At 40.9% G+C, this 14,491-nt stretch overlaps 1 protein-coding gene across 1 annotated transcript in view; it reads right to left on the bottom strand.

Annotated features, from left to right (window-relative positions):
• The window catches only part of Tbc1d5 (TBC1 domain family member 5), a 438,360-nt gene that overhangs the window by 24,365 nt on the left and 399,504 nt on the right, over positions 1-14,491 (bottom strand). Inside the window, exon 20 of the mRNA XM_087897893.1 lies at positions 6,857-6,956. Within this exon, the coding sequence (XP_087754019.1) occupies positions 6,857-6,956 (100 nt within the window). The remainder of the gene's footprint in view (positions 1-6,856; positions 6,957-14,491) is intronic.

The raw sequence follows: 14,491 nt of genomic DNA, 5'->3' as shown, positions 1-14,491 counted from the left end.
CTTTAAAAATGCAACCATGCGATTTAAATGGGGAGTAAGTCAAGAGCTACATGAAAGGATTCTGTCTGAGAGTGAAATGTACACATAAATCTATGCTAGCATTAACTGAACGTTCACAGCTAGTGTATGCTTTTCTTTCCATTTTAATGAAAGTATTTTTCTCTCCTATGCTTTGAGGAATGCTCTGTTCGCACTAATTCAAAGACCAACATCAGAGCAGAGGTTGCTTGGACACGTGAGACTTCAGGCAAACTGCTTCACAAGCTGCTGTGTACAGCAGATAGTATTAGGGAAATTTCCTAAAATTTTTTTCTCCCCAAGTGTTGATAAATCTTTCTCTCAAGCATTTCTTTGCTCAAAACTAAAGTCCAAATAATAAAAAGATCACTGACTGAAGTAGCAAAGATACAGAAAACACATATATAGTGACCACATGGAGTGCCCTTAGTAGGAGTACCCTCGGTGGGGAGTTACCCTCAATGGGAGTTACCCTCGGTGGAGTACCCTTGGTGGGAGTTACCCTTGGTGGGAGTACCCTTAGTGGAGTACCCTTGGTGGAGTACCCTCGGTGGGAGTTACCCTTAGTGGAGTACCCTCGGTGGGAGTTACCCTTGGTGGAGTACCCTTGGTGGAGTACCCTTGGTGGGAGTTACCCTTGGTGGAGTACCCTTGGTGGAGTACCCTCGGTGGGAGTTAACCTTGGTGGAGTACCCTTGGTGGAGTACCCTTGGTGGGAGTTACCCTTGGTGGAGTTACCCTTGGTGGAGTACCCTCGGTGGAGTTACCCTCGGTGAAGTTACCCTCGGTGGAGTACCCTTGGTGGGAGTATCGTCGATGGGAGTACCCTTGGGACTATAAAGGCTTTTGTTAATATACAACGTTTTTTAAAAAAATACAAGAGTCATACAAAGCTAGTCCCATATGCACTTTCTTTTTGAGACAGGGATTTTTTGTGTAGCTTTGGAGCCTGTCCTGGAACTTGCTCTGTAGACCAGGCTGGTCTTGAACTCACAGATATCTCCCTGCCTCTGCCTCCTGAGTGCTGGAATTAAAGGTGTGCATAACCACTGCCAGGCCCATATGCACTTTTAAAATTGATTTTTATTGAGCTCTACATTTTTCTCTGCTCCCCTCCAAGACTCTCGTCTCCCTTTTAACCCTCTCCTAAGGTCCCCAAGCTCCCAATTTACTCAGGAGATCTCTTAGGGTCCTCATTGTTGTCTAAGTTCTCTGGGATTGTGATTTGTAGGCTGATTTTCTTTGTTTTATGTTTAAAAACCACTTATGAGTGAGTACAAGTCATAATTTTTTTTGTGTCTCGGTTACCTCACTCAAAACGATGTTTTCTAGATCCATCAATTTTTCCTGCAAAATTCAAGATGTCTTTTTTTTCTTTCTGCTGTGCACCATTCTATTGAGTAAATGTACCACATTTTCCTTATCCATTCTTCAGTTGAGGGACATTTCGGTTGTTTCCTGGTTCTGGCTATGACAAACAATGCTGCTATGAACATAGTTGAGCACATGCCCTTATGGCACGGTAGAGCATCCTTTGGATATATACCCAAAAGTGGTATTACTGGATCTTGAGGAAGGTTGTTTCCTAATTTTCTGAGAAATCATCACACTGACATCCAAAGGGGCTGTACCACCTTGCACTTCCACCAGCAATGAATAAGTGTCTTTCAGCCATTTTAGATTCCTCTGTTGAGAGTTCTGTTTAGGTCTGTATTCTATTTTTTTTATTGGATTATTTGTTCTTTTGATGACCAGTTTCTTGAGTTCTTTGTATATTTTGGAGATCAGACCTCTGTCTGATGTGGGGTTAGTGAAGATCTTCTCCCACTCTGTAGGCTGCCATTTTATCTTGTTGTCTGTGTCCTTTGCTTTACAGAAGCTTTTTAGTTTCAGGAGGTCCAATTTATTAATTGTTTCTTTCAGTGTCTGGGGCTATATTTAGGAAGTGGTCTCCTGTGCCAATGGATTCAAGTGTACTTCCCACTTTCTCTCCTATAAGGTTTAGTGTGGCTGGCTTTATGTTGAGGTCTTTGATCCATATGTACTTGAGTTTTGTGCATGGTGATAGATATGGGCCTATTTTTGTTCTTCTACATGTTGATGTCCAGTTATGCCAGCACCACTTGTTAAATATGCTTTCTTTTTTCATTTGATATTATTTGCTTCTTTGTCAAATATCAAGTATTTGAAGATGTGTGGATTGATATCCGGGTCTTCTATTCGGTTCCATTGGTCCTCCTGTCTGTTCTTATGCCAATACCAGGCTGTTTTCAATACTGGTCTCTCTGTAGTAGAGTCTGAAGTCAGAGATTGTGATGCCTCCAGAAGTTCTTTTATTGTACAGGATTGTTTTTGGCTATCCTGGGATTTTTGCTTTTCCATATGAAGTGGAGTACCATTCTTTTGAGGTCTGTGAAGAATTTTGCTGGGATTTTGATGAGCATTGCATTGAATATGTAGATTGCTTTTGGTAAGATTGCCATTTTTTACTATGTTAACTCTACCTATCCAAGAGCATGGGAGATATTTCCACTTTCTGGTGTCTTCTTCCATTTTTCTCTTTAAAGATTTAAAGTTCTTGTCATACAAGTCTTCCACTTGTTTGGTTAGAGTTATTCTGATATTTTATGCTATTTATTGCTTTTGTGAAGGGTGTTGTTGCTCTGATTTCTTTCCCAGGCTTTTTATCATCTGTGTACAGGAGGACTACTGATTTTTTTTGAGTTAATCTTGTATCCTGCTCCATTGCTGAAAGTGTTTATGAGTTGTAGAAGTTTCTTGGTAGAATTTTTGGAATTGCTTATGTAAACTATCATATCATCAGAAAACAGTGAGAGTTTGATTTCTTCTTTTCTGATTTGTACACCTTGATCTCCTTTTGGTGTCTTCTTGCTCTAGCTAGGACCTCAAGAACTATATTAAATAGATATGGAGAGAGTGGACAACCTTGTCTTGTTCCTGATTTCAGGGGGATCTCTGGGAGATTCTCTCCATTTAGTTTGATGTTGGCTGTTGGCTTGTTGTATACTGCCTTTATTATGTTTAGGTATGTTCCTTGTATCCCTGCTCTCTCCAAGACCTTTATCACGAAGGGGATGTTGTATTTTGTTAAAAGCTTTTTTGGCATCTAATGAAATGATCATGTGGTTTTTTAGCTTTCATTTTGTTTATATGGTGAATTATGTTGACAGATTTTTGTATGTTGAACCATCTCTGCATCTCTGGGATGAAGCTGACTTGATCATCATGGATAATGGTTCTGATTTGTTCTTGGATGCAGTTTGCCAGTATTTTATTTAGTAGTTATTTAGTATTTTTGCATCAATGTTCATGAGTGAGATGGGTCTGTACTTCTTCTTTTTAGTAATGTCTTTCTGTGGTTTGGGTATCAAGGTGATTGTAGTCTCATAAAAAGAGTTTGGCAAGGTTCCTTCTGTTTCACTGTGTGGAATAATTTGAGCAGTACTGGTATATTAGCTCTTCTTTGAAAATCTTACAGAATTCTGTGCAGAAGCCATCTGGTCCTGGGCTTTTTTTGGTTGGGAGACTTTCAATGACTGTTTTTTTTTTTCTTTAGCCATTATAGGTCTGTTTAATTTGCTTATCTGGTCTTTATTTAATTTTGGCACTGAGAAGAAGGTATATTCTTTTGTATTTGGATGGAATATTCTATAGATGTCTGTTAGGTTTATTTGAGACATAACATCTGTTAGTTACCTTATTTCTCTGTTTTTTGTCTAACTGACCTGTCCACTGATGAGAGTGGAGCGTTGAAGTCTCACACTATTAGTGAGTGTGGTTTAATGTACGATTTAAGCTTTAAAAGTTTTTTTTTTTTTTTTTACATATGAGGGTGCCCTTCTATTTGGGGTATTGAGGTTTCCTCTTGATGGATTTTTCCTGTGACTAATATGAAATGTCCTTTTTTTGTTTCTTATGATTGATTTTAGTTTGCAGTCTTGTTAGTCTTGTAGTTAGGATAACTACACCCACTTGTTTCTTAGGTCCATTTGATTGGAATATTTTTTTTCCAACCCTTTACTCAGAGACAATGTCTGTCTTTGAGGTTGAGATGTGTTTCTTGTATGCAGAAAAAGGATGGATTCTGTTTGCGTATCCAATCTGTTGGCCTGTGCCTTTTTTATAGGTGAGCTGAGTCCGTTTATATTAAGAGATATTAACGACCAGTGATTGCTATCTCCTGTTAATTTAGTTTTCATTGTTAGTGATGTTAATTTGTGCATTTTTCCCATCTTTGGGAATTACTGCTATGAGATCATCAATTGTCTGTGTTTTTGTTGATGTAGCCAACTTCCTTGGGTTGAAGTTTTTTTCTAGTATTTTGTGTAGGACTGGGTTTGTGATTAGGTATTAGCTAAATCTGGTTTTGTTATGGAATATCTTCTTTTGTCCTTCTATGGTGACTGAAAGTTTTTCTGGGTATAGTAGTCTGGGCTGGCATCTGTCGTCTCTTAAAGTCTGCATAACGCTTGACCAGGACCTTCTGGCTTTCATTGTCTCCAATGAGAAGTCAGGTGCAATTCTGATAGGTCTGCCTTTAAATGTTACTTGGCCTTTTCCCTCTGCAGCTCTTAATATTCTTTCTTTGCTCTATATGTTTAGTGTTTTGATTATTAAGTGGCGAGGGAACTTTTTTTTGGATCTAGTCTAATTTGGTGTTCTGTAAGCTTCTTGTATCTTCATAGACATATCTTTCTTTAGGTTGAGAAGGTTTTCGTCTATGATTTTGTAAAATACATTTTCTGTGATTTTGAGTTGAACTTCTTCTCCTTCTTCTATACCTATTATTCTTAGGTTTGGTCTTTTCATGGTATCCCATATTTCTTGGATATTTTGGGTTAAGTTTTTGTTAAATTTTATGGGCTTTTTGAATGATGAATGTATTTCCTCTATTGTATCTTCAGCGTTTGAGATTCTCTCTTCCATCTCTTGTATTCTGCTGTTCATGCTTGTGTTTGTAGTTCCTGATCGTTTTCTCATTTCTGTTTCTATAATTCCCTCGGCTTGTGTTTTCTTTATTGCCTCTATTTCAGTTTCAAGTCTTTAATAGTTTCTTTCATATGCTTGATTGCTTTTTCTTGGTTTACTTTAAGGAAATAGCTGATGTCTTCCAATTTTTTGTTTGTCTTTTCCTCCATTTCTTTGAGGGAATTTTTCATTTCCTCTCTAAGAGTTTCAAACATTCTCATAAAGTAATTTTTTTTAGGTCATTTTCTTCTGCTTCACCTATATTTGGCTGTTCAGGTCTTGCTGTTATAGGGTCTTTAGGTTTTACTGGTGTTGTGTTGCTCTTTGTGGTGTTGCATGTGTTCTTACCTTTTCTACTCATTGTTTCCTCTACTTGGTGTGGTTGTGGCTGTCTGAGATTCTGTTGATTAATTTTCTAGATGCCAGTGAATCCAAAGCACAGATGGTTGTTCATTGTTGTACAGTCAATGCCATGGTTCTAGTTACCCTGTTGGTCACTCGTGTTCCTGGAGATTGCTCAGTGCTCCTGGGCTTTGCTCCACTCCTTTGGAGATTGCTGTCTCAGGCCTACTTTGGCCTAGGTTACTGGCTTTGACCTGTTTCTGTATAGAAACAGTATAGAAAGGGTCTGGAAGGAGAGGAGCCACACTGCTAGGCTGCTGTTGTGGGTGTGACAGGCTTCTGCCTCTCTGTGAATCATCTACCAGGAGCTTTTCTCATTGTTTCTTTGTCACCTTTTCCCCAACAGAGACTTGAAAAGAGAAGTTAGAGTAGGCCATGGCCCGGCCAGTCGCCTCATGTGGTAATAGATGCCAGTCAGTCACTTACACTGTCGTCTTTCCACATCTTGAGACAGTGGAAAGATGTTAATGCTCACCTGAAGTTAACATGGTTTAGGCTATCTAAATGACAGCTACATTGGTCACTTGTTAAGGACTCTCAGCCTTACAGGCCTAAGAGACAGCTTGCTGGGCTCTGAAGTTAAGAGTTCATTTCCAGGGCAGACTCCAAGGATGGGTTATACACAGAGGGACTGGTGGTGGGAGAAGGCCTTGGTGCATCCCTGTTTTCCCATCAGAGATGTGCGTGCGTGCGTGCATGTGTGTGTGTGTGTGTGTGTGTGTGTGTGTGTGTGTGTGTGTGTGTGTGTGAGAGAGAGAGAGAGAGAGAGAAAGAGACAGACAGACAGACAGACAGACAGACACTTGATTGTGTTGATGATTTCCCATGTGACCCTAGAGCAGCACACTACAAATGGGCTAAGAACAAGTGATAATATCTACAACAGAGTCTTCGGCAAGTACCATGTAACTACTACAGTCATACAAAATGCTTCAGCAGACCAATTTGACTATTAATCCCAGGACCTTCACAAATTGAGTAATCTCAGGAGACCTCCAGATGTGGCACATATATGACTAGTATGCAATCAGAACATTAATTAGGACATTTCCAGTTCTGAGGTCCTACAGGTATGGTTTTATAACTACAGAAAGCATTAGTGTTAGCATTGTGTGAGTGACTGTAGCAGACTGATTTCAGAAGCTCATTCTATGGGCCTGAGGGATGCAGCTCTCTACAAAGACACTGTGGCAGCCAGAAGGTGAAAGATACATTTGTTTTCCACTGATTTGAATTCCTACTCTGCTTACTCGTGGTGTAATCTTGGGACATTTTACTTCATGTGCTTGTTTCTTCATTAGGACAATGTGGGTACTATCACGGTGTTTTTTGTGAGAAGTAAATGAGAAGATTCATGTAACAAGAGCTTAATATGTGCCTAGTACACAGTAGTACCACTGTCACTGATCTGATTGTCATTACTTCAGGGCTAACATAGCTCACTTACCAAGATGCATGTCCATGACCTTGGCACAGTACTTGCACATAGCATCTAAGTCATTCAGCTGTCCTTGGAGGAAGGAAATCTGGGCTTCCAATTCCTCTTCCTTAAAAAAAAAAAAAAGAGAGATAAAGATTAAAAAAAAACTACTAAGTACTACATATGATCCTACATTGTTTGTTTTGTTTTGAAATGTGGTCTTACTTTGTAGCCCTGGATATCAAGAACCTCTCTATGTGGGTCAGTCTGGCCTTAATGCTACCTGCCTCTCCCAAACTTAGGAAGTTTGAGGATTAAAGGCCTGTGCCACCACACCCAGCCTCCTTATATAGACAAAACTTAAGGGGGGAAAACAGATAAAAGCAAGGCCACTATGAGTATCACCAAGACAAACAGTAAAACAGAGACAACCCCCTCAAAAAACCCCAAGTATTCCTATTTGAATTCTGGCTCTGGGTAACCGTAAACATACAAACTTTGCATAAAAGTACAGAAATATATTTTAATTTCATATAATATATTTTTAAAATCATATTTTCCTCTCCTAGCTTCTTCAGGTTCCTTTCCACCTTCCTACTCACCAGCAGTTTTATGTTCTCTCTGCTTCTCTTTCAAAAGATGCAAAAATTAAAAGCAAAAGAAGCAACAACAACAACAAAAACCCAATAAAATATGTAAGATTCTTTGAGTTTTTCTCAGAGAAAGAGAATAATTTTTATAATTTGGGCTATTTTAGCCAGGATAGCTAGAATAGAAAAGAAAGGGTGTTACCAGGGCTGGCACAGGTGAGAAAATGGATTTTCCAGTCTTAGATGCTTTTCTTTTTATATAAAATTCATCTGTGCCATTAACAAAACGGAAAGAGAAACCAACTGAGGCATTTCTTTTCTTTTTTAAAGTGAGTAATTATAATTTGACTAGTAGGTAGGGTGGAAATGAATGGTTGAAAAGGTCTCCTGTAGGTGTAGTGCATTTGGAAGACACATGTGAAAGCACTGAAAAGCACTGATTTGAACTGCAAGCTCAAGAGGTCTTAGCAACATGCACTGAAATGTTTGACACAACGTCAGACACAGCAGTGTTCAAAATGTGAACCATGGAATATCTACTGTAGAATTATACAAGCACTTCCCATGTTCATTATGTATCCTACCAAGTTCCACAGCTCCTCCTGCTCTTAAACTAGGACAAATGGCATCAGAAGCTCAATTGAAGGATGCTAATGGAAGACACTACCTCTCCAGTTCCACTGGGCATCAAGGTGAAAAAGGATGATCTGTCTCAGGCCTCTTTTCTCTCTCATCACATGTCTGAACCTGTTCTGTAAGATCACTACAGACATTAAAGAAGGAGGCTGTGTGTGTCTTGCTCTGTGATAGCTGCAGTCAGTGTGTGGAGATGGCACCACATACCCTGTCTCTCTTAGTGTGTGTGCTGTGGCCTCACTTCTTAGCTTGCAAGAATACCTTTCTAGCTCTTGCATCTGTATGGCCTCACTAGCCTTGATACAGAGACTAGAGAAAGTCAAACTATGTCAAGCTGGGAAGTTTAAGAAGCCTGGCAAATTCTGCCTTCCTTAAAGGAGCCTCACGATGGCTGTTCAGGCTAGAGCGTCCAAAGAGACTCATGGAGAAGTAAAAGCCACAAGAGAAAAACTGAGACCCTGAGCATGTTAAAATGTTTTTCTGGAGTCTTTTAGCCCATCCCAGCTGTTGCCAGGTAAGCAAAAGACTCAGGTTATACTACTACATGCAGCAGCAAAACAGCCTAATGAGCACTGTTCAAGTTCCCAACCCACACACCAAAGAGAAAAGGGAGCCCTATTAGTGCTCTATTTTGGATTTGTTCCTTATGCATTGAGAGATGGCTGAATGTGGGAGAGTGGTTAAGAGAGAAACTCACATACAACACCAAGAAACTATTTCTGTCTTATCATTGATAAATCATATGGCCTTAAACTATCTCCCTCTCCTGCTCTGGTGGAAAGTCAGTCCTCAGGAGGATGTAAACTCAAACTTTGCTCTCAAGGCACTTAACAAGTGTTAATGAGCTGGAACAAGCAAGTGGATCATACGGTAGAGTGTACAAGTCTTATAATGAAACAAGAAACATTGCCTGGGAATCTTGGCCCCTCCACTCAGTCATCTTTTAGTTACAGACACAAACCCAACCAGAATCTAGATCTGGACCAAAACTAGAGTTTGGTTGTGGCTAGTAATCAGGGTGCTAACAGCCCAGGCCATACAGAAAACAGCAGAAAAGAGAAGCTTCCCGGCATAAAACCATCTCTGTGTACTCTAGGCAATATTTTAATTGAGTGACAACCATGCTGGTTAAAACACAAACACCCCTGGGAGCTTTGGTCCCCAGTAGACATTCTTATTTACAGGGCTTTCCTCTACTTGGTGACTTGCTTTTGGAAAGCCTGGAGGGAAGAGCTTCGGAGGACACAGTGTAGAGGAGACAGGCATGTCCTTCTGGCTTGAGACACTGGCCAGCTGGGGAAGTGTCTGCAGCTCAGAGGACCACTTCCTCCACAGTCTGCTGCTCTGCAGTGTTAGATGCTGTTACTATGTGAGAGAGACTGTGGGCAGTGCAGGGTTTGCACCTGCATGGGGCTGCCCTTGGTACTTGGCTGTCAAATTCAGAAGGATAAAAAAACCACAAATTTCTTCGTTTTCATTTTCATGCCTACTGAATATCAATACAGACAGAATCTGTCTCCACACAAACACTGTGGAAGAGTGCACATTCATTCATTCAAACTTTCACTTTCCAGGGAAAGCTTAATGAGATCAAAGAGGTCGGCTCTGGTTGAAGCAGGTGCAAAGGACCAAGAACCTCTTATATTTGGTAGTCTGAAGCGCAGTTTGCCATCCCTATTGAGGCTTCAGAATCTGAAAAACATTCTTAAATCCTCCAGCTATCACTCAGGGTTTATAAATAGAAATGGGATCACGTGGAAACAAAGGGAGGCTTCCATTTATTCTTCATCATATTATATAATTGCAATTCTAAAACTGCCAGAACCTCCTTTAAATGTCTATCTTAGTGTCTAGTGCTGTGTACCCTTCAGTCAGCAACACACTCCAGAATGACAGCATCGCTCACTTGCTTTCATTACACTGCCCTTTGTAATTAAAAAAGAAATGTTTGCCTGATCACCCCGACTTTGTATTAAAACTGCTTAATGATCCTGAAAAGAAAGTATTATTGTGTTTACCCTGGCATGGATGTTCTACTTCCTACATAGGAAGGAGTACGGTAGGATCATGATGGAATCCTGGAGAAGACAATCCTGCATTCAAAACCCATTATTGCCAGTTACTAGCTGAGTACCTTTGCATAATTTCTTTAGTTTCTTGTTCTTTATGCCTCTATCTGCTAGAAATAGACTTCTTCTTGGGTACATACTCACTCTTATGTTCTATGTCCTCCCCAGCAAACATCTGAGCTCCCTTTAACAGAAATCTCTGCATGCAGAGTCCTAACTTCTAGATGCTTACTAAATTTCTTATTTATTTCAGCAGTGCAAGGTTTTGTGGTTTATTAATTATTCACTTTTTTATCACCTTGTTTAATAAATACATTCATTTACTTTATGTTAAGTTTTGCGGGAAATGCAGTAACAGGTGAGATGTGGGTCCTGGTGTCTATTGAGTTTAGAGGAAGACATGGTCTGTGTGTTCTTAAGGCCAAGAAAGGAGCAGATGATGACCCTGAAAGTTCTGGGGATGAATCTGAAGTGATCTCTACAGACCAGCAGAGAGGAGACATCTGTAGTAGATGTGGGGATGAAAGCTTTCTAGATGACATCATTCTAAGGATATTCAAAGAGAAGGACTCAGAAGAAATGACGGAAAAGCATGTTTCAGGAAGCAAGGGTCCAGTCACAAGGTACATGCATGCGCGCGCGCGCGTGCGCGTGTGTGTGTGTGTGTGTGTGTGTGTGTGTGTGTGTGTGTGCAGGAGAGTGTCAGGTGAGCAAAGGAACCAATAATGAAGTGAAGTCAGAGCACCGAGAAGAGTGGGAGTTACAATGGGCAGGGAGCCTTCTCTTCTATTCTTCCCAGTGCTATATTAGGACTGGGGTCTGACATGCAGGTTGCCACACCCACTGTTCCTAACTGACTGTGCTAAAGCTCATTCACACAGGAGCTTTCTGTCAGTCTTGAGGCAAAGTGGGACAGGAGGGGCCCTGAGGTGGAGTTCTGTTCAGCTTCTAAGAGTGTCCTCAGATCACAAGACAAGCAGACGAGGGAGCCAACACTGACAGCAGCAGCAGGAACCAGCCAAGAATAGCTGCCAGAAGACAGGAAAGACGCCTAGTCTTGCTTGAACAGATGGGTGAGCAAGAAGCGGGAAGCACAGGAAATGGAAAGTCTTGATGAGGTGGAGGAAGGCTGCAGATGCTCTGAGGAAGCTGTGGTACACAAAGGGTAACACACACACACACACACACACACACACACACACACACACACACACAGTGTGAGTAAACTACCATCAGGAAAAAGAGAAAAGGAACACAATGACTACATTACACACTGCATTAAATTAAGGGGTCTAAAGGATATGGGTATATGAAGCAGTTCAGCAACTGTACTGGAGAACAAACTGAAATATGAACTACAGCTATAGTGTTAGTATATAAGAGGCCAGCCACATACATCTTTGTGTCTTTAATTAGTCAGCAACTCTTTGAGCCTGACTATAAAATGGTAATAATAATTTGTATATCCTATTGGGGGATGGAATTATATGCATGGTGAAGTGCATTTCTGATTTGGTATTCAATTAATTTTAGACATTCTTTTCAATCTATTTAAAAATAATTACTTATCTGTATGATTGCTTTGCCTGCACTGCATATATTTATATATATCACATGCATGCCTGGTGTCTGTGGATGTCACATGAGGGTGCCAGATCCCCTGGAACTGGAGTCAGAAATGGTTGTAAACAATCATGTAGGTGGTGGGAACTAACCTGGGCACACTGTAAGAGCAATATGCACTTAAAATCACTGATCCAACTCTCTAGCCTCCTTTGTCGTTTTCTAATATGAACAAAATGTCACCTTGGTCTTGTTAAAATGTAGTGTATTTTTGTAGTTATGACCTAGGCCTGGAAGTCTGTATTTCTAACTAAATCCCAGGGAACGTTATGGCTAGACATTGGGCCACAATTTGGACAGCATTAGTGCCAGTGTTAGGCCCTCACATTTCCTTCTGAATAAAGTTTTCAATCCTCCTGGAAAGGCCATAAACTATTCTCCTATCTCCCTGCTTTAAGGCAGCTTTAAGAGAAGGTTTCTGGGTCACACGCACATTTGGTAACAATCTAAAAGAAATCTTCTCAATACGAAGTAGGAGGCAGTGGGGAAATAAACAGGGCAACAGCTCCTAAGACAGCTTCCCAGCCCTTCTGCATTAACTCTGTGCAGAGTAGCTTTATCATTCTATTCAGTATATTATTTATGTTTTAATAAATAAAGTTTGCCTGAAGATCAGAGAGCAAAGCAGTCATACTATCAGCTATACAGGCTAGGGAGTGGCGGCACACACCTTTAATCCCCGGATTTGGGAGAGAGAGGCAGACAGATCTCTGTGAGTTCAAGGCCACCTTGGGCTAGATTAAATCTGTCTAAAAGAGAAACAGAGCTCACACAAAGGTGATTGCAGCAGTTGGGTTCATATGACTTTAATTCCAGCACTAGGGAGGTGGAGACAGGGGCGATATAGCTGGGTGGAGAGAGGAATATAATGGGAAAAAGACAGGAATTCAGTGGAGTGTGGAGTCTGAGGATTCACAGAGACAGCATCTTGCCCTGTCAGTGTGAAGAGTTGGGAGAGGTAAAAGGGCTCTCTAGTGACTGGCTGCTTTCCTTTTATGATCTTCAGGTTGACCAGACTGGGTGTGAGCCTCAGGGACCCTCCCGTGTCTATGCTCCCAATCCTGGGCATCCCCATGCGTGGCTCCTACACGGCTGCTGCAGCCCAAACCCTGACCCTGCACCTGCACAGCGAGCACTTTATCTAGTGAGGCATCTTCTCAGGCCTACTAATAAATTCAAACTTTTAGAAACATAATTTTATGCCTATTACCCTTCCCATTTTGTGAGCTATTTTTAGGTTGTTGCCCTTCTAGAAGTTGCTTATGAAAAGTAAGAGAATAAACAGAAAAGACAAGAATAAGTACTAGAAAACCAGGCCATGTGTTATAAATTCTAAGTAAGTTTATAATGCTAGCACAAACTGGACAAGGACTACAGCCTTCCTGACAAGCGTTACTCAGGTGAAGCAGGATGGTTACAGCCTCTCTTGCAGTCACCACCGTCACCATCTGCGAAGCCTGCAACTCCCTTTACATAGACCATTTCAGTAAGCTCCTAGCTCTGGATTCAAGAGGTATCAAAGCGTTGTTAGAGAACTTTGGACCTGGGAAAGTGTTCTCTTCTAGAAAGGTCTGTATATAGAGTCTAAATGACACTGTTAAAAGACGCCTCCCCCCCCCCCCAAACGTGTACACTTTCAGGCTGTCACCCTCATGGTGTATTCTTATAATCAGGCAGCATGAACAATCTTTTGTAACCCCAATATGTTCCCTCTGCACCAAGTCAATGAGCACAGATGGTACTCTGATAATGAGGGTTTTTCTACCTGCCACTTGCATGTGATCATATCAACTGATGAAACCACCCAGCCTGTACCAGGGACTTTTCATTTTTCATAGTACTGTTGGCTGGACAAGATCATCGGTGAGCTCTTTCCTGGCACCAAAAGTAGAAGCCTACACAATGGCTAACCCAGACAGAAAGACCTTGGCCAATGCTGCTTTTGTTTTTGTTTGTTTTGTTGTGGTAAAAATAATTGGCCATGTGAGGACAAAACACTAGACATGTATCCCCATTCTCAAAGCTAAATGACTCCCACAAGGGCAAACAGAAGTCTTTTTTTTTTTTTACCTGAACTGAATCCAAGTTGAAGATCAAGAGTGGAATGAGAAGTACTTTAAGTTACAAATGGTAGAGGGAACTAAGCATTAGAACTACTGTGATATTCTCTTGTTAATGTAAACAATACCAGCTATGAAGCTTTTAGAAAAACAAAACAAAAACAAAAGCAAGGGGGGAACGCTCTGTGTCAGCCATATGCCTACTGCACTGACTTATAGGAGCCCTATTTCTCAGCAACACCAGCCAATTTCTATTAACTTTGAAAATTTGCTGGTAAACACCATTGGTTGAGGAAGATACCAGAGTGATTCCTGCTACACTGAGTACTTGCACAGTACACAAAATCTTTAAGAGTAAGAATTTATTCCTAAATTTTCTGAGTGCCAGAAACAACACCTGATAAAGAGGAGAGTCAGAGGGAACAGAGCCTGTGAGACCTTCCAAATAAATGTATGGAGACCACCACCCTGAATTCTGAATCAGCACCCACGAATCAAGCATGATAACCTGCACCTTCCACTGTTTCTGCAGGTCTGGGAAGGGGTAGACTTTCTACTTTAAGAGTTAAACACTTCCAGAATCGAATAAGTAAAGATCTGTGTACATCATGTATTTGAATAGAGACCAGAAAGAATTGTGAGTTTTGTGGCCATGTGGAAAAAAGACAGGAGCTGAAAACAGCA

The sequence above is a fragment of the Myodes glareolus genome, chromosome 18 (assembly GCF_982192425.1).
Source record: "Myodes glareolus chromosome 18, mMyoGla1.1, whole genome shotgun sequence".
Lineage (NCBI taxonomy): Eukaryota > Metazoa > Chordata > Mammalia > Rodentia > Cricetidae > Myodes > Myodes glareolus.
This window is presented reverse-complemented; position numbering and strand designations above follow the sequence as displayed.